General features: G+C 33.1%; 1 protein-coding gene across 6 annotated transcripts in view; it reads left to right on the top strand.

Annotated features, from left to right (window-relative positions):
* The window catches only part of PTPRM (protein tyrosine phosphatase receptor type M), a 938,548-nt gene that overhangs the window by 518,007 nt on the left and 394,517 nt on the right, over positions 1 to 26,024 (top strand). For all 6 annotated transcript variants that reach the window (XM_074275249.1, XM_074275231.1, XM_074275235.1 and 3 more), the window contains exons 8-11: positions 8,945 to 9,253; positions 17,331 to 17,440; positions 23,182 to 23,383; positions 25,372 to 25,474. In XM_074275249.1, the coding sequence (XP_074131350.1) occupies positions 8,945 to 9,253; positions 17,331 to 17,440; positions 23,182 to 23,383; positions 25,372 to 25,474 (724 nt within the window). The remainder of the gene's footprint in view (positions 1 to 8,944; positions 9,254 to 17,330; positions 17,441 to 23,181; positions 23,384 to 25,371; positions 25,475 to 26,024) is intronic.

Below are 26,024 nucleotides of genomic sequence, written 5' to 3'. Positions count from 1 at the left end.
ATATATATGTATAGAGAGTGCTCCAAAACTCTTAGTGCAGATTTAAGCATTTATACATATGTGTATTATGTAACTGTGTATTTATGTCTGTGAATGTATTATGTTCTCCATTAAATACTCTGAGCCAGCTTAAGCCTCACTTGTTCATTGTTTGGGCACTGATGACAGTGAGTGTAAATAGCAATTGTTTCTGTTTTGGCTGGAAACTCTGAAAGTCTCCCTTCCCAAACTGGAGTATATGTTTGTGTTGTAGAGTGTGTGTGTGTGTGTGTGTGTGTGTGTGTGTGTGTGTGTGTGTGTGTGTGTGTGGTGTGTTTTAACTAGGTAAAAGAGGCCATTCTTTACCACATTTCTTACCTAGCCTTAATTACTGAATGGGAGTTGTCATGTCAAGCTGAGACTTGATAAAGCCTTTATTTTAAAAACGACCCACAGCATCCAGGGTCAACTCCAATTATCCTGATTTTTATCTAGCCTCTAGACCTAAATGGTTCTGGAAGAGCGAGGCAGGTGACTTTGTACAATCCCCTTCACTTAAATCCAATTTACTTGAAGCTATGGCATCACCTTCCTGATGTTGATCCTTTTTTGAAAAGAAAGGATGCACAACAATAATCTCCATTAGAACTTAAGATTCTTAAGAGCAGGAACTGTTTCATTGTTTGTATTTGTGTCTCTGTTGCCTAGCACAGAGGCTTATACTTAATATGTGATTAGTAAATATTTGATTGATGGATTTGACTTATACACTCTTACCCTTAGTGAAGTCATCTATATTCACTAATATAATTACCCTTCTAGAGTAATGATTCCCAAATCTATTAAGAATGTGATAGTTTATAAGCCACAAAAGAAAATTAATCTGATTATTTTCTAGACATATCTTATTTTGTTTTTACTCTATGCTGAATCATCCAGGTTAAGCATTTACCTTGCTCCCCATGCCTGATTTTAAATTACTTTTGGTAGTTTCCAGAAAATATAATGTACTTTCAAAAGATAAAAGAAATATTTACTCCCCAGGAGATACACACACACACACACACACACACACACACACACACACACACACACACACACACACACATACCCTATACAGTACACAGACACAGAGACTGACAGAGATGGAGGGTTGAATAAGGAATATATATATGTGAGATTTTGAGAGTGACAATAGGATAAGAGTATTAAAAATAGGAACTCAAGTGAAGAACAAGATTTAGGGTAAATGGTGTTGATGATGATGATGATGATGATGATGATGATGATGATGATGATGATGATGATGATGATGATGATGATGATTGAAGAAGAAAAGATAGATAAATAGAGCATTTATTAAACCCATATTATACGCTAGACTCTATGCTTAATATTGGAAAAATGAATTGGTTTGGAGTGTGTTAAGTGTCTCCTGAAACATTTGATCAGAGATTCTTAATAGACAGGGAAATTACTCCTATTTCATGAAAATTCTCTTAAACAAAGTAAAACAGTAAAATATAATTTAAAAAATTATAGTGACTTCAATAGAAAGTACATGCAACATTTCATATCTATATGACCCCCTCAGTCTCTATAAAATTAATAATTTTTTTTCTTTTCTCCCTATATATATGTATGTCTATACCATCTCTATCAATCTTGATACCATCTATACTTGTATCTACATTAGGGGTTTTTAGAGCACTCCAAGAATACTAGCACTTCTGGTGTAAAGCTTACTGAGTACTTTCCAAGGCTGTTCATCCAACTTTGATGTCCACCTGATATCCAACTCCCATTACTCATGGTGTAGCATGAACAGCAGCCATGCCCTGGTAAATTTGCCTTTTTCAGATAATTAAACCAGGTTGAAGGTAACCAACAGTCCTCAAACACTTTGAGGAATTACGGGAATGTCTAGCTCAAGTATGTAAAGACTTCCCCTGGTGGAATGGACAGATGAGAACAATTTATGGAACATTTAGAGCTTTGTCAGACATCAAAGATGCCAAGCTCATCCCCTGCATTCTGGACTGTTACCAGTCATTCTGACCTTTGTAAGAGAGGGAGGCTAAAACTTTGGGCAACTCTGCCTCATTTAAATCCATTTAATGCACAAGTCAAGACATCAATGTCTTTGGTCCTCTTTGAAAATGAAAGGTAAAAACCAGTATGTGTGTATAGATCATACAGATATATCTGTCTGTCGTTCTTTCTATCTTAATTATTAGATTTGAATACTTCCTGTGACATTCTGCCCTCTCCGTCCTACTGCTGCCTTGATATTTTAAGGCTTCATTAGAATATGGAAGAGAACCTACAATTTTTTTCCTTCATCTCTCCTCTTTTTTATTAGAAAATTAATTATCAACTGACACAAACTTTTCAAAATGGAAAGAAATTAATTGGTGAAAAAAATTTAAGTCCTTCATTGTCATCACCTGAAAAATTTCAAATGCCTTTTAACTGATAGAAGGATTGTTCTTCCTCTCACCCATGGGCCGTGATACCTGTCATTGCCAGATTATTTTTCCTGATATATTTCTTTGATCACATTTTACTTACACATGCACTTAAAATCAGTAACCCTTGTTGCCCAGTGACAAGTGTGGTTTCAGCACATCAATCCTGATCACATCTGTCAAGGCCTAAGAGACAGCACATCTGCATTCTTATAACTTGTCTTTGCCCACATGTTTTCCTAGATGTCTGTTACTGTTCTATATCCTATGTTCCTGTCTATTAAAATTCTAAACATACTTCAAGATCAGCTCTCAAAACCTCCATGAATCTTTCCCTGAACTCTTTTATCTTTTTTGCAGTTTTTTCTTCTCTCTCTGTATGCATGTTTATGTGTCTGGATGTAGCATTATATGTTTTTTGTTCAAGTGATAACCACAGTATCACAGAAGCATAGATTGTTGGACCTGGGAAGTACCTCATCTTTTCTAGTCTCTAGATTATCAACTTTTCAGTTTCTCATAGGATGCTATGCAACAGCACTTAAATATTTAATGGGTTTTCCAAGTTAACAGATAGTAATTTTTCCTAGGACTTATTTAGCTCTGAACCTCTTATCTGAGATTGTTCATAAGCTGTGGACTTAAGTTCTAGCCTTCCACGATGTCCACAGTCTAGGGGTTCTCAAATTACTGCGTGCAACCCTCCGGGTTATGGCAAAATGGGCTGAGGGGCGGAGACAGAATGTGAGTTTTTGTTTTTACTACAGTCCAGCCCTTCAACAGTCTGAGGGACAGTGAACTGGCCCCCTATTTAAAAAGTTTGAGGATCACTGATAGATCATTAATGTATTTCATTTCACAGTGTCAACAACTTACTACTCAGCCATAGATTATATGGAGTTACCTATAAGAGTCTTGACCAGCTTTGAACAAGAATTTCAGATATATGTGATGAATGTTGACTCTCATTTTCAATCCTCAGAGAAATTATTCTTCCTTTCTCATTTCTTCCTCTAATTTTTGCTTTCAGCTAGTAATAGTCATCAAGATAAATATTCAGTATATAATACATACAGATGGTGATTAATATATATGAGTGATAATAATGAACATAATAATGACCTCTAGTTATTCTGTATTGGTTTCAAGCATCATACCAGTTCTGTGGAGCATGGTCATACCACAAATTGTGGAAAGCAGTAGATTTTATTTAACATAGGGAAAGCATTGTTTGTTGAAATAGCCTTCACATTATTGCCTGAGTTTTTCAAATCACTTGGTATTTTTTTTTATCCTGTCTAAAATTTTGATAAACACAAAAGATAAAAATAGATACATTGTACCTTTTCTTGCATATCATTTGTTTAGTCTGAAAAAGAAACTAATTACTTAAAACCAGGATGTATATTGATTTTATGAAAATTTATTACTTTACATTTATTTTTGTTCCATAAAATTCATTAAAAACTATTACTTTTACTGAGGAAATTATTTATAGGACTGGTATTCTTAGAATATAGCAGTTCTTCATCACAGACTGCTACATTGTATTCAATGAGTTTGCAAATGAATAAATGCCTAGAGGACATTTTTATTTAATGGTTAATAAACCTAAGCCTTCTCAAATTTAATTTGAACTAAAAGGATATTTTCCTGAGGTGACTGTAGTAACATCTAAAAACATTTTATGGGTCAAAAATGAGGAGGGCAACGGTTCCATATAAAAGACTACTTCGAATCCTAGATTTTTATTTTTTTTTATCAGCAACAGCTACTTGAGTGGTTTATTGATTCACTGATAAGAAGAAAACTATTGACAATAAGCATTATAATTATTTTCCCCACATATGGACAGTTGTTATATTTTAATTATTTTTTTGTTTCATGCTCTCATAAATAATTTATGTAAAAATGTTGAAATAAATAAATCACTCATATTTATAAAACACATTCAAAATTAAAAATACACAATACAAATCACAACAGCCTTCCAGGCATATCTTATAGATAAGAAAACTTTGTGGTTAAGTGACTTGCCTACAATCACATAAGTAATTTTTATGTTCAATCATTTCAGTTGTGTTGTCCTCTTCTTGGACCCCATTTGAGGTTTTCTTGGCAAAAATATTATAAAGCTCAATTGATGAAGAAACTGAGGCAAACAGGGTTAAAGTGACTTGCCTAGGGTGACAGAGTAAAGAAGCATCTTCCTGATTCTAAACCAGTGCTCTATCCACTATATGACATATAAGTAATGTAAAATATATTTTATATAAGTATATACCATATTTTATATTTGCATATATATCTCTATGTATATTATATACATATATTATTTTATCTTTAATAGTAATAATAGCTATCTTTTATATAACACTTTAGGGCTTGAAAAACACTTTACAAAAAATATCTCATTTGATGCTCATAATAATGTTGGAGGTGGGTGTATTTTCCTCATTTTATAAATGGGGAAACTGATGAAAATAGAGAGTAACAAGGGGTTATAAAACAGTGCATACCTTTTGATCCAGTGTGTCTTTACTGGGCCTGTATCCCAAAGAGATAATAAAAAAGGGAAAGGGACCCATATTGCAAAATCGTTTTTAGCAGTCCTTTTAGTAGTGGCAAGGAACTGGAAACTGAGTGAATACCCATCAGTTGGAGAATGGCTAAGTTATGGTATATAAATGTTATGGAATACTATTGTTCTCTAAGAAAGATGAGTTAGGGAGATTTCAGAGAGGCCTGGAGAGACTTACATGAAATTATGCTAAGTGAAATGATCAGAACCAAGAACATTGGACACAGCTATTAGAAGATTATATGATGATCAATTCTGATGAACTGGGCTCTTTTCAACAATGAGATGATTCAGGCCAGTTCCAATGGTCTTGTGATGAAGAGAGCCATTTACACCCAGAGAGAGAGAACTGTGGGGACTAAGTGTGGATCACAACATATTTACATTTTGTTGTTGTTGATGTTTGCTTGCATTTTGTTTTCTTTCTCATTTTTTTCCCCTTTTTGATCTGATTTTTTTGTGCAACATGGGTAATTGTGGAAATATGCATAGAAGAATTGCACATGTTTAACATAGATTACTTGCTATCTAGGAGAGAAGGTGGGAGAAAGGAAGAAAGGGAAATTTTTTGAACATAAGGTTTTGAAAGGGTGAATGTTGAAAACTGTCTATGAATGTGTTTTGAAAATAAAAAAAAAAGTTTATTAAAAAAAAAAAAGAAAGAAAGAAAATAGAGAGTAAACAATTTGCCCAGGATTACAGCTATCAAGTGCCTAAGACTAGATTTTAACTCAGGTCTTCCTGATTCCAAATTCTGTACTCTATCCTTTATGCTACTCACCTGTAATAAAAATCCATATTTGCACTGAAGTCTCTTGACTCCAAGACCAATTCTTGCCACGAGTCTTCAGCAATATTGGCTGGTGGTAGCAACATAGCTCATACAATTTCTAGTTTTTGTTTCATATATTTTAATAAACCTTTCTAGTCCATGAAGAGGGAGAAAAGAGAAACCTGATATCAGGAATTTCAGTTGTAATCTATGTTTTTCTGATTATCAATGACAGAATCCAAAAATTACAAGCAAATGTCTCTCACAGGTTCTGAAATTGAGTTTCTGAAAAAGCACTGTAGTTGTAATAGAAGGTAAAGTGTGAAGTTTCAGAGAAATGAGCTGTGAATTGAACCTGCAATGGAAATTGATCCTATCAGTCAGTTTCTGCCCTTATTCATGGAAAAAAACAGAACTGAATGTAGAGAAACCAGGATCGCTGATTAAATGGGATGCTAAAGTGCCAGAGGCTAGAAACAGGGCTTGCTGGTCCCTTAGGTCAAAGCTGCAACTGTCAACCTTCACTGCTTGATACCGGGCTCAGGCTGGCAGAAAGAGAGCAGAATGAAAGATGCTGCAGGCACCAGCGGGAGTTGGTAAGAACTACCTGACTAAGCTTCAGGCATGACAGACATGGCACTCCTTTGGGAAGCCATCCTACTTTTCTTATCATGAGTCAGTGGGCCTGGATTGTCCCGGCTGGCCTCATGATTCATGCCAATGGGGCTTATCATAATAGCCCCAATAAGGAAGGGAGAAAATGTCAAGAGTATCCCTAGGGTGTGTGTGGCAAAGCCTGTGTTAGCAATCAGCCCCTAACTTTCATTCCCCTCTTTAAAATACAGAAAAAGGAAGGTAAAGATTTTTAGAGGATGGGGCAGAGAGGAGAAAGAAGCAAAGGGAGGGTAGCAAATATTACACAATTAGTAACAGTTTGTTAGTCTTTAGAATACAACTTATTATTCTATTATCTAATCCCAAGAAACTTACTTGTTTTATATATAAAATGGGTAGTAATCATACACCAAACCTGTTTTGATGGTATTTATCTTCCAGTCTGAAAAAGTAATTAGCATACTGAAATTACACATATTTGGTTATGAAGCTATCAGTCCCTACATTGTGATCACGTCTCAGACCAACACCCTTTGGGATCTATAGATCATCAATATCACTTTCAAGAGCAAATGTCACTATGGAATGCCCTGGTTGACTCTTAAGACACAGATAGGAGTAGAGCCCTTAGAAACAATGAAGATAAAGGACTCCATATATTAACTTAAGATGTAATTGTCATATATCCTTGCTAGATCAGAACTCCATTTTATGGAATGGCAGGAGGGAAACTCTTTCAACCTTTAGGCCCTTTGTTTTAGGAGGCACTGAAAGTCATGTCAGATTTTCACTGAGTTATGGGACTTAAGATATAAATGTCATGTGCTGATAAGTGGTGTTTATCTCTCCCCTATGGTAAGAGAATACAGCCTTCCAGTTTATTTTTCAGAAGCACTGTTGGTTTATTAACCATTTTCCTTTCTTATGGTTTTCTGCCTTGGTTATAAGGGAGCATAGGAAAGGTAGAACTATAGAGGTCAGTTTACAGCTGAGGAAGACTGCATGACTTTTGGCCATCATCCTCTTTAAGTAGGTTAGAATTAGGTGTTATTAGCTAATGAGAAGAAGTTTATAAATCAAAAAGCCTAAAGTGGTTTCCATTTGTCTATGTTGATAGCAATTAAAGGCCTGACCTCAAGGCAAGGCCTCATTTTGGCCTTAAAAAGATTTATTTTCCCCATTTATAATAATGCTTAGTTTAATTTTGTTTTGTTTGAGTTTAGCAGTTTGTTGGTTTTTAGATTTAATTATATGATCTATTAAGAATAAAAGCTAACAACTCTCAGAGGGGGGAAAAAAAGTTATTCTATTTAAGATCCAGCAAAAACCTATGCTTTCTCTATTGTTGAATTTCAATTTCTAAAATATTCTCTAGGAAGAATTTCTACATTAAAAAAGCCCTGTTATGATATCCAGAATTGGGAAAACAGTGGAGGTAAGAAGGATAAGATGAGAAATTCAGCAAAGATTACCAAGAGGATTTTTAATTTTTCTATTTAAAAAAAAAATTCTGGAGCTTCCTTGAAGTTTTTCTCTTTGTTTCTTTTTTACCTAGACAAACATAAAATAATATAGGATTCTTTATGCACTAAAAGGTTATTTTCTGTTGACTCTCTTAGTATTGAATGACTTGTTTAAACCAAAATCCAAAATATTTCGTTACGTTATTACAAAGCAAGAATAATGGAAACCTTTGGATAATGTTTAGGACAGTCTTTGTGAAGACACATTGATTATTAAGCAAAAGAGAGGAGGGATGCATATTAATTTGTTTATGAGGGATTTCTAGTGCATCAAAACTTTTCTAAGTATTCAACTAGTGAAGCAGTCAATAAATAGATATTCTTTTTAATCTTATAAAAATTTCCATACAAGAAAAAAACCAGTATTATTCCTAAATATCTTTTCTAATATATTTCCTAATAGTAGTAATTTAGATATTACAGTCATGAAGATTCCATGGAGATTATTATAGTCTATTGGGGGAATTTGATTTGAGTTATTTTTCTTATTACAGAGTCCCCTGAAGTAGAAATTACTTTTCTATCCTTGAATCCCTTGTTCCCCCTATTTTTTCTTGACCCCACATTAAATTCATGACTTTTCAAAATGTTCCCTCCTTTTTGAGGCCTCCTTTAGAAATACATTCTCTATTAGTGAAATAGGTACCGGTTATGGAAAATCTGAGTTATGTAGTAACCAAGCATATACTGCTTTTTTAAAAAAAGCTCTCCTTTATGCTCATGTACTTAAATTATTTTTATGTATATAATCTTTTTCTTCAATTGGATGCATAAACTGTCTTTTCTTTCATCTTTTTATATTCTGTATATGACAATGTTTTTCACAAAGTATCTTTGTCTTAAAAATATTTGTCAAATGAATATACTCAATTCCTGAGCTAATATAGAATTATTTTCATTGCATCACTACCACATTCCGTGATGAAAGGTACACTATTAAGTGCATAATGAGACCAGAGAAATCCAAACTCATCTGATGCAATTTTCTACAATTCTTTTTGTACAGATCCTATGCGTGGACCTAGAAAACTGGAAGTAGTAGAAATCAAATCTCGACAAATCACAATCCGTTGGGAACCATTTGGCTACAATGTCACTCGCTGCCATAGTTATAACCTTACTGTCCATTACTGTTACCAAGTGGGAGGACAAGAGCAAGTTCGAGAAGAAGTAAGCTGGGATACAGATAATTCACATCCACAGCACACAATCACTAACCTGTCACCTTACACCAACGTCAGTGTGAAACTCATCCTTATGAATCCAGAGGGACGAAAAGAAAGTCAAGAGCTTATTGTCCAGACAGATGAAGATCGTGAGTACTTTAAAATTATATTTTTAGTGAAGCTTAAAAAAAAAACCTCTTTAAAAATACATTGCTTTAAAAATGAGAGCTGAAGCAGGATTTTTTTTTAAATCCAGACTTTAATAAACTATATGCCTATACTAAATGCCTGTGAACTTCTGTATATTTAAGCACTAGAGAAGATCTATAGTAAGGAAATAGAGACTAGATCTGTGATTTCATTGGTCTAAATCAATGATGTCAAAACTCATATATAAATGAGGGTCATTAAGTTATATATCAAGAGCTCAATGGGCCATATGTTTACTTGAAAATGATATATTAAGATCATCTAGTTTATAGTGTATTTTATTTCTTTTGTTAATATTTCATAATGACATTTTGATCTGTCCTTGTATTTGAGACCTCTGATTTTAGGGAACTCACAGGTAAGGAAACTGGCTTTACCAATGCAGGTATCTCTTCTGCAACTTGGGCATTTGTTGTCTGAAACACTAAGAGTATGTTTTTGCATAGGGTCCCTGTGATCAGAGACTATTAAAGACTCAGGTCTCCTGGTTCTGAAGGCTATCTAATGATATAGTCTATCTAATATATAACACTGCCTTCCTGTAATTATAGTCATAGATAATTATATAGTTATATATAGTCATAATTTCAGTCAATTAATATTTATTCATTTCACCTATCATGGGCCAGGCAATGTGCTAACTATCTGTAATATTATTAATGAACTTTTCTAGAATGGATTAAAATGGTGTTCAGGTGGCACAGTATATAAGTGTTGGGTCTGGAATCAAGAAGACCTGAGTTCAAATATGAGATCTCAGATGATTACTAGTTGTGTGACCCCTGGACATGTCACATACTTGTCAAATTTGCCTCAATGTCCTCATCTGTAAAATGAGCTGGAGAAGTAAAGGCAAACTATTCCAGTATCTTTGTCAATAAAAATCCCAAAGGGGGGTCACAAAGAATTGAAAACAACTGAAATGATTGAACAGTAACAACAACAACAAAGATCAACTGACATTTTCCTCTTGAAAGACATCATAGTATAAGGGTCAGAACCTTGTTTTGAATTCCATCTGTGACACTGAATATTTGAGTGATTGATATGGATTAAATAAATCTCTTAGCAAAGCCTTGTAATCTACCCATCCCATTTGGTCAGTAAGAACTTGAGATCTGGGTCAGTTATGTAACCAATCATGAGTGACAGAGCTGCAGTCTGAACTGCAATCCTCCTATTCCAGATGCAGTTCACTTTTCACTGATATACAATATTTTAAAGAAATTAGTACCATGGAATGGTTGCTAGTTGTAGTCAGAAGGCCAGAATCCAAATCCCAGTTCTGCTTTATAGTAACCTATGTTACATTGGACAAATTATTTAACTTTTCTGGGTCTCAGATTCCTCATCCAAAGAATGAAGACTTTTAGCTAGCTAATTTAGTAAGTTCCATACAGCTATAAATCTGTGATCTTGTGATACTATGAATTATAAAGAACAAAGCAAAACAAAACTCAATTAAACAATTCTTTTGGTATTGTTATCTAATCACTTTCAGTTGGGTTCAACTCCATGATCTTTTCTGTTATTTTCTTGGCAAAGAAATTAGAATGGTTTGCTATTTCTATTTCTAGCTCATTTTTCAGATGAGAAAATTGAAGTGACCAAGATTAAGTGACTTGATGAGGGTAAGCCAGTTAGTAAGTTTCTGTACTGGATTTGAACTTGGGTCTTCCTGATTCTAGTTTCTGTCCTCTTATCTACTGAACCACCTCTCTGCCCAGCAATTCTAGGTAGACAGACGGAAGGAAGGAAAAAAGAGAGGAAGGGAAGGAAGAAGAAAGAGAAGAGATAGAAGAGAGAGAGAGAGAGAGAGAGAGAGAGAGAGAGAGAGAGAGAGAGAGAGAGAGAGAGAGAGAGAGAGAGAGGAGGGGGAGGAAGGGAAGGAGGGAGGGAGGGGGAGGAATAGGAAGAGAAAGAGAAGGAGAAAAAAAGAAAAGAAGGAAGGAACAAGGGAGGAAAGAAGGAGGGAAAGAAGCAAATAAACTGACAAACTCATAACCTGTTTTCTAATATCTGCCTAAAATTTTAAAAAGCATGGCATAATGAAGGGTCCTGGATTTGATGTCAAGAGAAACCAGTGCTTGAATTTGCTTGTAACATGTTAGTGGTATGACTCTGGGTGAATCTTTTAATTAAACTTTCTGAATATTAGTTTTCTCATTCCTAAATTGGTGGTATATGATAATATCTCCTTCCCAGTGTTGTTGGAAGAGTGAATGAAATAAAGTATGGAATATACATCATAGACTTAAAGTCACTATGTGCCAAAAATATAGAACTTAGAGGTCATTAAAATTTAAACAAATAAAACTAAGTGCTACTCCGACACATGATTTTGGTGTATACAGTTGTGTCTACAGGATTCATTCATTCTTACACTTCTTCCTGAAAGAAAAGCTCATCTTATTAATGTACCAAAATTCTTCCTGCAATGTTATATGATTGTGAATAGCAGCAATCTATGAATTGTGAGGCACTTAACAGGCAATGGAGCCACATGTATATTAGATATAAAAAGATCATAGCATGTTTAACAGCAACAAATTGTGGGCAAGAAGTGACAAAAAACTATCTTCAATAAGAGGCATATTACTGGAAGAAGCAGTAAACTGGCTTTCGAACAAGAATAAGAAACAAAAAAGTCTGTGGCCTATGTATTACATGACTATATCATATAATTTTAAGAACCCTAGAGATCATCTCTTAGCTATTGGATGAAAGATTTATGGGAGGTTTCTAGTAAGCATTCTGTAGGTTAAGAATGGTTGGATTACAATGAATACCTTTGGAATAAAGTACATACTACATCAGTGAGATCACATATCTACTGAAAAAACTGGAAGATAAAATATGATACAAGCACACATGTTCATGTATATAATATATATATACATGTATACATGGATTAATATTTCATATATTAACATATATATAAGCACATCTATGTACATATATGAAATATACAAACCATTATTTCATTTTTGTATGTATATGCATATTAAAATTATTATCACTAATGATTAAATGTAATGTTTTAAAATAATATTTTGTTTTATTATACTAAATGAAGAAGTCTTAATTGTGGAATGCATTATTGAATATGTGAGAGACTCAAAAAACCTGTGACTTTTTTTCTGGTAACATGATGATTTACTTAGAAAATCCTAGAGAATCAGAAAAGAAACTGAGATAGCTAATAGTTTCACTAGAGTTACAGGCTACAAAATAAATCCACAAAAATCAGTGACAGTTTTGTACAGCAATGACGAAATTCAGAAAGTCACATATAAAATAACTACAAAATGAATAAAATATCATGGAGTCATTCTACAAAAGTACATTTAAAACCTATATAGAAATAATTTTAAAGTGACTCCTCTGTTTCCCTACCTGTGAAATGAAACTCTGAAATTCTATTCTTTACGTAACTGAATATGCAGGAAGCAAATTAACACCACAGTGAAATTATTGATTCTAGAAGATTTCAATTTATATTCTCTTATATTTATAGTTTTTTATAGGTCAAGCTTGAATTAGAATTAATTTTGCTTATTTTCTTATACTTTTTTTTGCCCAAAGATAGATATGACATCCAGAGAAATTTTTCAGGACTTATTATAGATTACTGGTAATGTTTAATGATATAACCAATAAATAATATTTCACCATTTAAAAAGAAAGCCTAGTTTAAGTAGGAAAGAGGTCTACAATTCACCTTTTTCTTTTGGGTGTGTGTATATATATGTAAATTTTTCCTATTATGCTTCTAAAATCAATGGACTCTCCTAATGCAACACAAAATCTTCTTAGATCAGCTTTAAAGCCTGATCTCTGACACTCTAACATGACATGAACTTATGATTTCTTACCATCCTTAAGAGAGCTGATAGTTACTAGGGGAAGGAAAATTGACATTTTAGAGTCCTTTTATTTTTATTTTTTAATTTGGATCTGTGATTTCATTTTGTAAATAACTTCTGGTGAGGGACTGTCCTCACATTGCAATGTCAACTTTCACACTAATATTTTTAGAGTTGTGTGAGATTCTGAGAAATTATATGGCTTACTTAAGGTCATATACCTAATAGGAGATTCTGCATCCATTTCTCTATTCATTGTTATACTTATTCTCATATGAAATCATTATGGAATAAAACAAACAAATGTGTTAACTATTTGTATAGACTCTAAGTGCAAAAAGAATTCATTGTAGGTTGGAGTAGTTAGCAAAAGTTTCGCAAAAAAGATCTTTGAAATATTGTTAGGATTTAGACAGACAAGAAGGAGAGAGCAGGCAATCCCTGAGGGGCAAAAAATAATAAGATATGGAGGAAGAATAAACATGATGGTCTAGACATATGAAGCAGAATTAGTCCTCATCAGTAATTGGTACATTTTAGGAAGGACTTGAAAATAAAGTTGGAAACCTTTGAAGTTTTTAATGTGGGCTTTTATGAGATACTTAGTAGGCAGTCAATATAGGTTATTGAGCTTGGAGGGGCACAATATGACATTAGTAGTCTAAAGAAGTTCATCCTGACAGCTAAATGTAAACTATGCTTGAAAGGGAAATGACTAATCATGGACAAAAAATGGAGACTTTCACAATAATTGAAATGATATTTCAAGTGACCAAAAACAATGAATCCAGAAGACATATTATTTTTTAGTTACTTGCCAATTTGTTGATTTGTTCTTTTTTTCTTTATTGATGTAAACATTTAAAGAGATAAATTTTCCCATAAATTGTTGTATTGTTTCCTTTTAGTTATTTTAAATGAAATTACTGTTTCTATCTATAACTTGTTTTTAGAGCATTCATTCTAGAGGATTATCATTTACTTTCTAATTAATTTTAATCTATGCTTCAAAAATCCTTTATTAAATGTAATTTTATTGAGTTATAATAAGAAGGTCAGAAAATATTTATTTAATATTTTTGGGTTTTTTCTGCATTTGTTACAAATATATAAGAATCCTTGTGGGCACATATTTTGAATGAGAAAAGAACAATTAGCATTATCTACATTATAATATTTCTTATTTATTTTGTTTAACATTTCACAATTACATTTTAATTTACATCTTTGACATTTGTGCCTTAACACATCATATAATTTGTGAAATATCTAATTTTGTTTCAATTTTATACTGAAACAAAATTTTAATATCAGTTTGACTTTACCCCATAACTTAACTTATTGAGGATTCCCTTCCTTGACCTTCCTATTCAAAAAGCTTCGATGACTATATGTGCCTCTAAGATGAAATAGAGTAAGACAAAAATTCCTATGAATGTCATTTATGATTCTTCAAAATTTTGTTCAAGTCTCTTTTCCATGATTTATTGTGGATTTCTGCCCTTTATATGCTGTTTTTCAGCCAAACTGAATTACTCCCTCTTCCCCCTATGCAGCATCTCCATACTTTGTCTGGAATGCCCCCATTCCTCACCATCACTGCTTAGAATCCTCAGATCTCACTTCCCCCCTCCTCTATGAAACCTCTTCTCATATATTTCATCCTACCATTGTTATACTAGTACTTTAGCCCCTCTTCACTGTTACATTAAGTTTACTTTATTTATATTATGTATTTGTTTGTGTACATGTTGTTTTTTCCCCATAAAATAAAATATCTTTGAAGACAGAACTGTTTCATCTTTGTCTTTCTATCCCCAGAGTCTAGCTCAGTGCCAGGCTACCTAGTTTGCTATTTAGTTAAATACTTCCTAGAATTAATCTCACTTATATATTTAAGATAATAACACTGAAAGAGCTGAAGGTATACCAATACTTTTTACATTAACACAAATTTTTACTCTATTTTGCTCATAGTTTCTCTAAGTAGTTAGAGAATTCTCTTTCCAATGGGATGATAAGCCTCTCTGAACCTAGCTAGACTCTCTATAGAATGAAAATGTATATGTGTATACATATAAATGTACGTACATATATGTATGTATATGCATGTGTATGTATAGTCACTGAGTCTGTAATCTTATGAAATCTGCCATAGCTTAAACTCTGCTGGCATAATCTTAGAAGTTACTACAATGCCATAATGAGGTATCAGAGGAGGAAAATTTTAATGCCATTATAAATTCTGTCACAAAGAGTTATATAATGTCCTGCAAAATAAACTACAAAATTATTTTTGTGTTATCTGCTGGTTAGGATCATCTTGTCCTCAGTATTATTGTCCTTGGCTAGTGGAGCATTTATATAGGTAAATAAATATTTATTAAGTATTTATTATATTCAGACACTACAAAGTGCTGGATATATATATGTATATATATATATATATATATATATATATATATATATATATATATATATATATATATATATATATATATGTATGTGTGTGTACATATATATATATATTTTTTCAATTTATCATGTTTCCTACATTAGACTGTAAACTCCTTGAGAGCAGATTGTCTTTGCACACATACATATAAAAGGCAAAAGACAATCTGCTCTCAAGGAGTTTACAGTCTAATGTAGGAAACATGATAAATTGAAAATAATCAACAAAGGGATTAATATTATAATTAAGAAGAATTCATGAAACCCTTCATGTAGAACTGAGACCTTAGGGAAGCTAAGAAGTTGGGGGAAGACTAATCACATGCCTTTATATTTCTGTACTATAGATGTATGTTTGCATATGGTATGTGTTTTAAGACATTGGTAATAACATTTGTAGAATACATTAAAATATACAAAGAACGTTACAAATATCATCTTATTGGACCACAAAACAGCTCTACGAGGAAGGTACTATGGGTTTCCACTCTCTCCATTTTACAAATGAGGAAATGGGCCCAGTTAGTTTTAAGAGGTTTGGCAAAAATGTCTACATTATGTTATAGGTAGGATTCAAACTTGACTACAGATTAAGAATTGTATTTTCTACTCCCTATTTCAATTCCATTAATATATATAATTGTAATTATAATTAATTATATTTAATAATATATATTTATTATTATTTATAATATATCCTTTAATTGATCATTGATTGTTTCAATTAGTATTAAGTGACTTGCCCAGGGTCACACAGCCAGGCTCTATTAAGTGTCTGAGACCATATTTGAAGTCAGGTCCTCCTGACTTTAGGGCTGGTGCTCTATCCATTCACCACCTAGATGCCCTTTGATATTGATTTTTAAAGCTGTTTCATGTTAAGAAACGTATTTCATGAAACTGCTTTTATTTGTCACCTTTTCTTGTTTCTGTAACACATTATGTCATTGATACTAGTTGGTTACCAAATAAGTCTACAAATGAGATTATGGTTATGTTCCATGTAATTTTTTTAACCATGAATAAAGGGATTTTTTAAAAAAATATTGGTTAAGTGAGAAGAAATTTTTTAAAAATCCCTTTATTCATACTAATACTAAAAAAATTAGTATTTTTCCTAGCTATGATCATTTTTTTTCCTGGAGAATTATTACTTTCTATTATTTAATGACATCAATTAAATTTGGTTGTGCTTTAAACATTACAAGGAAGAACATGACACAGAGGAAAGAAAACTCTATTTAACATTTGAGGACCTTGCTCAAATTTCAGCTTTGCCATTACCTGGTTGATCTTAGACAACTTTCAGGGCCTCAGTTTCCTCATTTGTATAAAGGGTATTGGAGTAAATGAAATTTTAAGATCCCTTGTAGTTTTAAATTTGTGACTTTATTTCAAGTTTTTATTTTCCTTTAAAGAATAGATTATATGATATGAACATTTATTAAACGCCAATATTTTCTCTTACTTTAAGGAAGAGATGGACACTTTGTTTTTCTCTGAAGTAAAATCATTCTAGTGAAAGGTAGGTAGTAGGGAGGGAAGGAAGGAAAGGATTAAGGAATAAGTCTGCTATTTGAAAGAGTCTATGGAAGAACAAATATTGTGCCTCTATGAGAAATTAAAACCTGACCAAAATATCTGACCAAAACTGTGCTTTTTTTTTTTTTTTTTTTTTTGTTCTTGTTGCTGTTAGTTCCAAGTTCTGTTCCCATTGAATCTATCCAAGGAAGTACTTTCGAGGAGAAGATATTTCTTCAGTGGAGAGAGCCAGCTCAGACATACGGTGTGATCACCTTCTATGAGGTAGAGAACATATAAATTTGATTGTAATTTTAGTTCAATTCAACTAGTATTTAGTTGAACCCAACAAGTGCCTACAAATTGTCTTTTAAAAAATACCATTGAATGCCAATAATTTTGCATTAAATGAATATGGATATGTTTTGATAAAGAATTAAATTGTCATTTAAAGCATCCCCTTTTACATTTAAACACAAAGATATGATAAATGTAAATTACCAATCTATGATATATAAATTTTGAATGAGTAATTGTAATGAATTAGGTGTTCCAAGTTAGTAATTGCATATTAAATAAACTTTTAAAAGTCATTTTACTTTAAAAATGGAATTGCTTTATTTTGTTTAGGTGCTAAATATTTTAAAAATTTAGATCTTGATGTTTCTTAACCATGAAATATTGTTTTGTTGAGTTGTAGAGAATACAGATTATGCAATTTAAAAGTCAATAAAATTCACCTGGGGAGTGACAATAGAATAATGACTCTTGGTTTTCAGGAATTAACAACTCTCTTTAGACTTCAATGACACTGTTATCTCTAGTGATGTATGTCAGATAGTTGAATGATAGTGAAGAAGGTTTTGATGAATTGTTCAAGAAAAAAATAGAAATAGCAGTGGTGACAGTCATCACCACATTTGTATGAGAATCATTTCACTAAGCCTATTGTAATAGAAATAAGTAGGTAGATTTTTTTTTTAGGTTAGCATTTATTTGAATGCAAATTCAACAAAATTATATGTTGTTAGGTTTCTTGGAATTGCTGCTGCTCCTCATCTGGAACCTCTGCTTGAATACCTTTCAGAAAAACTGACAAAAGACTGAGCAGATTAAGTTGTCAGACAGTAATCACTGTTCACCCTCATATCTGACCCAACTAGCCTTACTTTTATGTTTCCATAAATCTTCAGAAGCAGCATTGAAATAAAAAAATAAAAAAGAAAGAAAGAAAAAAAGAAAGAAAGAAAATAGAAAGCAAGAAAATTAATTGAAGGAATTTTAATGAAGGAAAAAAAAAGCTGTTTGATGTTGTTTAGTGACTATAATTGTAACAGGGAAGAAACATTAAGAAAATACAAGACTTGTGCCTCATTTCATAATTACTTCTGACAATTGGCTATTTGATCCCAATTTTTTAGAGTGTTTCATTTTAATTTCTCTGATATTTTCAGACTTCACTTGTCTGGAAATTAGGTGGAGAAGCAAGTATATTTTTAATAGGAAAAAAATGGATATGATATATTGAGGCAGCTAGATGACTTGGTAGATAGACTGCTGAGCCTAGAATCAAGAATATCTGAGTTCAATTCTAGCTTTAGACACTTACCAGTTCTGTGACTTTGGGCAAATTACTTAATTTTTGTTTGCCTTAATTAATTAGAAATAGCAAAATACTTCAATCTTCTCACCAAGAAAACTCCATGAAAAGTAGTATTAATAAGGTCACATAGTCAGACATATCTGAGCTACTAAACAGCAATATGATATCTGCCTTAGAAGGAAAGCTTCAGAGATAAGAAAAGAAAGAGCTCAAATAAGCCCAGAAGATACATAAGCTTTTCTAGAGCAAAAGTGAAAATCAGGTTCTTCCCTTCTATTGCTAAGGGAATGCATATTTCTCTGTGTTAAACAATTAAGTACTTAAACAATAAGAATAAAAATCCCAACAGAAGAATCCATTAATCTCTTAGAATTAAACAGACATCTCCCAGGTGAACAATAATTTAAAATGCTAGTGCAGTGGGGATGGATGAATGTGTCATAAATCAGATTTTTTGAAAAAATAAAAAATATATGCATAATCACAGTAAATCAATTTACTTTATATGGAACTAGAGGGGAAAGCCTGGAACTTTTTTGAGTTGAGTTTAATGACTAAATATAAAATCTTCCTGGATGCAAAGTCCTTTTCTGTCTTTTCTCCTGTATACCATCACCTTTTTATATCCATTCTTCTTCTATTCATGATCATAATACCTTTTATTTGTATGTGGTCATAATAATATAATGCATCTACCTTTTATAAAGTATCTTTACATCTTTGTCTTATTTGAGCTTCACAACAACCCTTAGAGGTCCCTAGAGCTGATATAGTTATCTATAGTTTACTGAGAAGGAAAAGGATGCTGAGATTACATAACTTGCCTGAGATAACTCATCAGATAAATGATGGAAATCCCACTAAAAACTAGGTCTCCTGACTTTTAAGATTCTGGATTTTTCCTCAGTACTATTGATGGAAAATAATATGATTAATGATTTCTCAAAGTAAAATCATATATACCTCATAATTAATGTAGTTAAGGTTTAAAGGTTCTCATAGTTAAAAAAAATAGGAAACTGTGAGTGGAAAAATAGTAGTGGAAAAAACACAAGATGAGGACTGGAATTTGGATTAGAGAAGAAAAAGTTAAATAATAAAGCGAACTAAGATCTCTTTTTAGAAAAAAAATGGAATTTGATGAATTATGTATGTGGACTGGGGTTAATGTAAGATATTCTGTGTTTTTGTGTGTGTATATGTTTGTATGTGTGCACATGAATGTGTATAACAAATATAACTAAAGTAAAAAAGTTATGAAAGTTTGTAAATTAAAAGAATAGAACATCATTCTTATTCTTTGCACAAATATTCTCAGACTTCCTTGGTTCTTGCTCAATGAGATAATGACAGTGGTAAAAATAGACTCAAATATCTGCTGTCCTAGGAACTTCAAGTCAAGTCAACAAGCATTTATTAAGTGCTTACTTAGGTGACAGGCACCATGCTAAGTTTCCTATTGCTCACTGTTCATCTACTGTCAAGAAGGACTGTATTTGACTAAGTTGACAAGAATATGGGCATTTGTTTGGTCTCCATGAGACAAGGTTAGATTTACCTTAACAATCCTACAGCTATCTTCCCTTAGTGTAAATTTATCGCTATTGTTGGATGGACTTCACCATCTATGCCTTCCTTATGGGCTGATATAATTATCTCTTTCTTCTCTATTAATCTCTTTCCCCTCCCTTTGGTATCAAAAGAAATGACCCTTTCTGTGACAATGTGAGATTCCAATTTTTTTTAATATTTGTGGCTCTAAGAGATCAGGATAGATAAAGGCAGGGCAGTGGAGTCCGAGCATTGGTAAATGATCAGAGTTGCAAAAGAGAGTTTGCGACCACAGGGATTGAGGCAGAACAATTCAAGGAACTGAGGCAGAACAGTTCAGGGAAACTGAGGTAGAACAATTAGGGAAACTGAGACAGGACAATTTAGGTAAACTGAGGCAGGACTATGAAAGGAAACTGTAGCACAATATATTTGTCACCAAATTATGAGAAAATAATGAAAGTGAGAATGACAAAAAGTTTGGGATCCTTAGTTACTTGAAATTGGAGGATGGTGATATTTTCAACTTGGGAAAATCCTCAGTCATAAGAAAACTTGGAAGAGAAGTTGGGTTGGGGGAGGGAAACATTGAATTCAGGGATTCTGGAAGGATAGTTTTTTTCAATGGAAATAAGAAAATTGGATGGAAAGGAGTACAGACAGTCTCTGAAATCAAAGAAATCAATGAAATTAAAAAGAACAAAAGAGCTAGAAATAAATCTTAATTAATTTCTTTATTTGAAGGTTAGAAAAAGTTAAAATAATAATTGCTATTGTTTTTCCTTTGTTTTTGAAGAGGACCATGGCACCAGGAATGTAAATGGACATAGAAATAGAACTGTTAATAGAAACAAAAGGGAAAACAGAATTTGGTGACTTATATAAGACAAGAGAAGAGAAAATTTATAGGAAAAAAAAAAGATGATCCATTCCTTTCTTGAATATTGCAGATGTCAATAAGATAGAAGAAAGGAAACTAGATTTAGTAACTAGAAAATCATTATAGACCTTCAGAAATATGATGTAAGTAGAATGATATGCAGTGGAAAACAGATAAGGAAGAGTTAAAGTGAGTTAGTACAATCAATTCTTAAAAGACTGCTTGCTCAAGAGTGAAAGTAAGGGGAAATATTAGCTAATTGGTGGAAGTACAGTCAAAAGTCTTTTAAGGCTGACTATAGTCTAGAGCTAAAAACTTAACCACAGTTGTCTAGTTTAATGGATTATCCTCATATTTAACAATAGAGATTTAGATCATGTATTATCTTTTTTTTTTTTTTACCAGGTCAGTTTAAGCATATGACATAGAATACTTTGTGAGTAAAATCCTTTAAAGAGTTAATCTCCAGAATATTCTACCAGTTTGATCATGTCAAGCATGGTTGTGATTGAAGTATATAGCAAACATTTTCTTGCTAAAGCTTAGCTGATTCGATCTAAATATTCTTTCAGAGGTCTTCTTAATTATAATGATATGGTATAAACATAAGAAAAAAAGAATGTCAATTATCACTTTGTATAATAACAGTCTTAGTGTTCATGTACATAAATTACAAGTGAGTCTACCAATTTAAGTGCAAAAAAAGGTGCTTGGTTTTGCAATTTAAAATTTTTGAATCAGTTCCTAATTTAGAAATTATGTCATTGAAGCCAGGGGAAGTCAGCAATCACTACTGAAAGCTCCTGCTTGGAATGTGTGATGAACTCATTTTGGAGGTTTAAATTTTTAAAAAATGAATAGCATTTGACAGGACAAAATTTAAAGACTCTCATCTTTTCTTCATACATCAATTTTTGAAAGATTTGTTATTTCATCTGCATATATCTTTCATTCACATCTATTAAATATCTTAGGAGAGACTTGAATCTACATCTTCCTGACTCCAATCTAATACCTTTACACCATGCAACCTCTCAATTTAAATCATATCACTTTAATGACATGAATTTTGAAGGCAAAAAATAAGTAAACATCTAGTGACCCAACCATTCAGTGATGAGTCCTTGGAATACAGAGCAAGACCTCACAGTTAAGCAAGGGTTCTCAAACTATGCTTGCGGGCCAGATGCAACTGCTGAGGACGTTTATATGGATTTGCTGAGGGGCAGAGACAGAGTGTGAGGTTTTATTTTTACTGTAGTCCGGCCCTCCCACAGTCTGAGGGACAGTGAATTAGCCCCCTCTTTAAAAAGTGTGAGGACCACTGGAAGAGTATCTCTAGCTCATCAGAAAACCAGATGGCTTTTACCCTGGGTCACTTCCATGAACCAGTAAGGCATCAGAGTTGAACTATAATAGTAGACTTTCTTCTTATGTCTATATATTTGGCTGAGTTCACATTTCAGCCCAAAGTAAAAAGTACAGTCTTGACTGATACCCAGAATTACTGAAAAGAACCAGAGATTCAATTTCAAGTACAAATGTCTTGGCTTATTTGTGACAGAGCATCTGAAACTGTTCTTGCTATCAAGAGCAGCATCTCTTATGGCATAGGGTCTGATAACAGTCACAATGATTAAGAAGGAAACTGGAACCATATTAGGCCCTTTTCTTGAGTGGCTAATTGTATTTTTTTTAAGTAGCATGATTTAGACATTTTGAAGGCAAACAAATTCAAGGTATTAGCTTAAGCCTTTAGTACCATAATCTATCTGTCCCCAAGTTCCTCTGTCTACAAAAAGTAATCACTCATAACTGTCTTGGCTGAATTCCTGTGTCCCTTCATTGGATTCAGGGTTTGAGGAGTATAAGGGAGCAGGATAGCTTATCATAAAATGTCTGACAGTGCATACATCAGAAGGGTTTATTGGATAAAGATGCAATCTTGTCCATCTGCTCAAGATATTTTATCACATTCTTATTCTTTTGCAGATCACCTACAAGGCAGTCAGTTCCTTTGACCCAGAAATAGATTTATCCAATCAAAGTGGAAGAGTTTCAAAGCTGGGAAATGAAACTCATTTCCTATTTTTTGGACTGTACCCGGGGACCACATACTCCTTTACTATCCGAGCAAGCACAGCCAAAGGCTTTGGACCTCCAGCAACAAATCAATTTACCACAAAAATATCAGGTATTGTTGAAAGTGAATAACTGTGTCCTTCATCAAAAGCAGTATCATTCTTCAGATGCTAAATAAACAATTCTCTTTCAGAGTGCTGGCCAGAAAAATATATTTTGAAATATTTGCATTTTGGATGTCCAACAGGTCAGATTTGTGGGGCTCTTGAGATTACCTTTTTTAAATTGCATAACTCATAATTTATGGAAGCACAGGAATGAAGAGGGAACAACAATGCTTGCTGCTGTTTCAGCATTAAGTGTTAGGGTTTTGGAAGTGAGACAGAGGGTTCTGTTCAGTGTTCACTCATCCTTTACACAATTCTGAATTAACACAGAGAGGGTGCTGGAAAATTGCGGTAATGAGCCATGGAAGATTGAGAACTCAGCAGAAATGCCTTTCTGTTATGTGGATGGAGTTTGCTTGTACAGATAGCAACCTCACAGGGTAATTCCTTCTCTGACAGACACACATAGGATGAAGGATGAAGACTGACAGCCCAAGACATAGTTACTGCTAACTTTTTAGCTCTGGAAATTCAACTACACGTCTCTTCAGTCGCCAGATATTTTAAATGTGTTTGCTGAGATATATAACTACGTGGGAAGTCTTTTTGTGCTACTTTTTTTCATTACCATTTGGGTGGGGAAGGATATCTGCTGTGAAATACATAGTAGTGAGAGAGTCCATTTCTCCAAAGAGTTCCTTAAATTTTTCAAAACTTTTAGGTAGTTGGGTGCTTATTTCTCATTTTGGAGGGAAACCACAATCAGATGATAGCACATTTTTATTTAGCACAGTTTGACTCCTATTCAGCATTACTGCTTTTATTCAACTTTTTGGTGGATAATTGATAGCAAGAAAACACTAAGCAACACTGCCAATTTTCCAGCAGATTTTTGGTAGGGGTGAAGTTGAAGGTTTCTTTTCTGATCACTTGTCACTCAAAGGATAAATTTATTCTGTGGGGGCTGATGAAAACGATTTTGAATCTGAATTCCAATGTGATCGCAAATTTAATATAAAATAATCAGGACAAAGCTAGGGGAAAGAGGTAAACAGTGAATAAGCTAAAGAGAACTTCACATAGAACTCCCAGAAACCTCACTATCAGAATATAATCGTACTAATAAATAGCCCATGGCTTTTTCTAAACAAGAAATGATATTTTTTGTTAAATACTTTAAGGTAGTGGATCCAAAATTTATCAGTTAAATTCAAGAAGCATTGATTAATACTATGTGCCAAGCATGGTGCTAGACACCAGGCCATAAAACTAAATATAAAACAGTCCCTGCCTTCAATGAGCTTACATTCTACTGGTTCCTTATTACTGAATGTTTTCTACTATGGGTGTATCTTCCATCCATGCCTTTTTAATAATCCTTTCACAGAAAGAGCTTATGTGATCCTAGCCATCTCCTTTGTAATTTGTACTAAAATCACCATTGAAAAGTTTTTGAAGGCCTTTAGTTTTACTGTCTGTGTTCATACTATGACCAAAAGATATCCCAGAAGATCTTTGATAAAAGGAATGTGGAAAGAGAAAACATTTCCTTACTTAGTTGATAGCCTCAGTACCTCAACTTTAATCCCACCTTTCAAAATCCCTGGGGATTCTTGGGCATCTAGATCCACAATCTGAAGAATATTATTTGTAGCAAAAGAAAATTAAATTTTCTGGCCTTCACAAGGTTCTTAAATTGGTCTTGGAACATACATTCAATTAATTTTGAACTCTAGTTTGCAAAAAACCCTACAAAATAAAATGGCTTTATTCATTGTTTCTTCTTGACTTTCTTTATATATACACACATACACACACACACACACACACACACACACGGAAGAAATGTAAATAGTGTTCTTATTATAGCTCCATATTTTTCATCTGCTCTTTGCCATAGAAAGAAGACTTAAACATGAACTATTCAGGAAAATCTAAATCCACAACCAAGTGTATCTGAAATAATGAGTCTCTCTGACTCTCTCTTTTGCAGCACCTTCAATGCCAGCATATGAACTAGAGACACCTCTGAATCAAACTGATAATACTGTGACAGTTTTGCTGAAGCCTGCCCAGAGTCGAGGTGCTCCTGTCAGGTATGGGTCAGGGGTTCTGGAACAAGGAGTCTTCCATATATTAACATCCAATTCATTAATTTCTTGACTGTGTTTCTTAGAGATTTTTTTCTACCCAGCAGCCAGCTTGTAAACTCATATCTTTATTAGCTCTAATTAAATTAAATAGCTAAGGAAAATGAAAGTTCTTTGATGTTGGCTGCTCAATTATTGTTTAAAGGATTTGATCCAGATGCAAGTGGCATGTTCTTTGAAGATAAGGAACAAAGCCCTAGCCCTTGTTGGGTGGGTATTTCTTTACTTCTGAAGGTAATTGCTTGACTGCAGTAGAGTTCAAGGGCAAATTACATTTTTTGTCCTGAGCCATCTATTTTTAATAATCTCTCTTTTTGTTTACTTCAGAGGCTTAAGTCAATCCAGTTTTAGTGGGTTATTTTTTTTAATTAAGCAAAAATTGCTTATCTTAAATATATATATATGTATATATAAGACCATACAGGAAAGAAAATATTGTAGAATTTATATCTGACCAAATTTGAGTATATATTTTTCCTTTTTCATCATATGTTAA

The sequence above is a fragment of the Sminthopsis crassicaudata genome, chromosome 1 (genome assembly GCF_048593235.1).
Source record: "Sminthopsis crassicaudata isolate SCR6 chromosome 1, ASM4859323v1, whole genome shotgun sequence".
NCBI lineage: Eukaryota > Metazoa > Chordata > Mammalia > Dasyuromorphia > Dasyuridae > Sminthopsis > Sminthopsis crassicaudata.
This window is presented reverse-complemented; position numbering and strand designations above follow the sequence as displayed.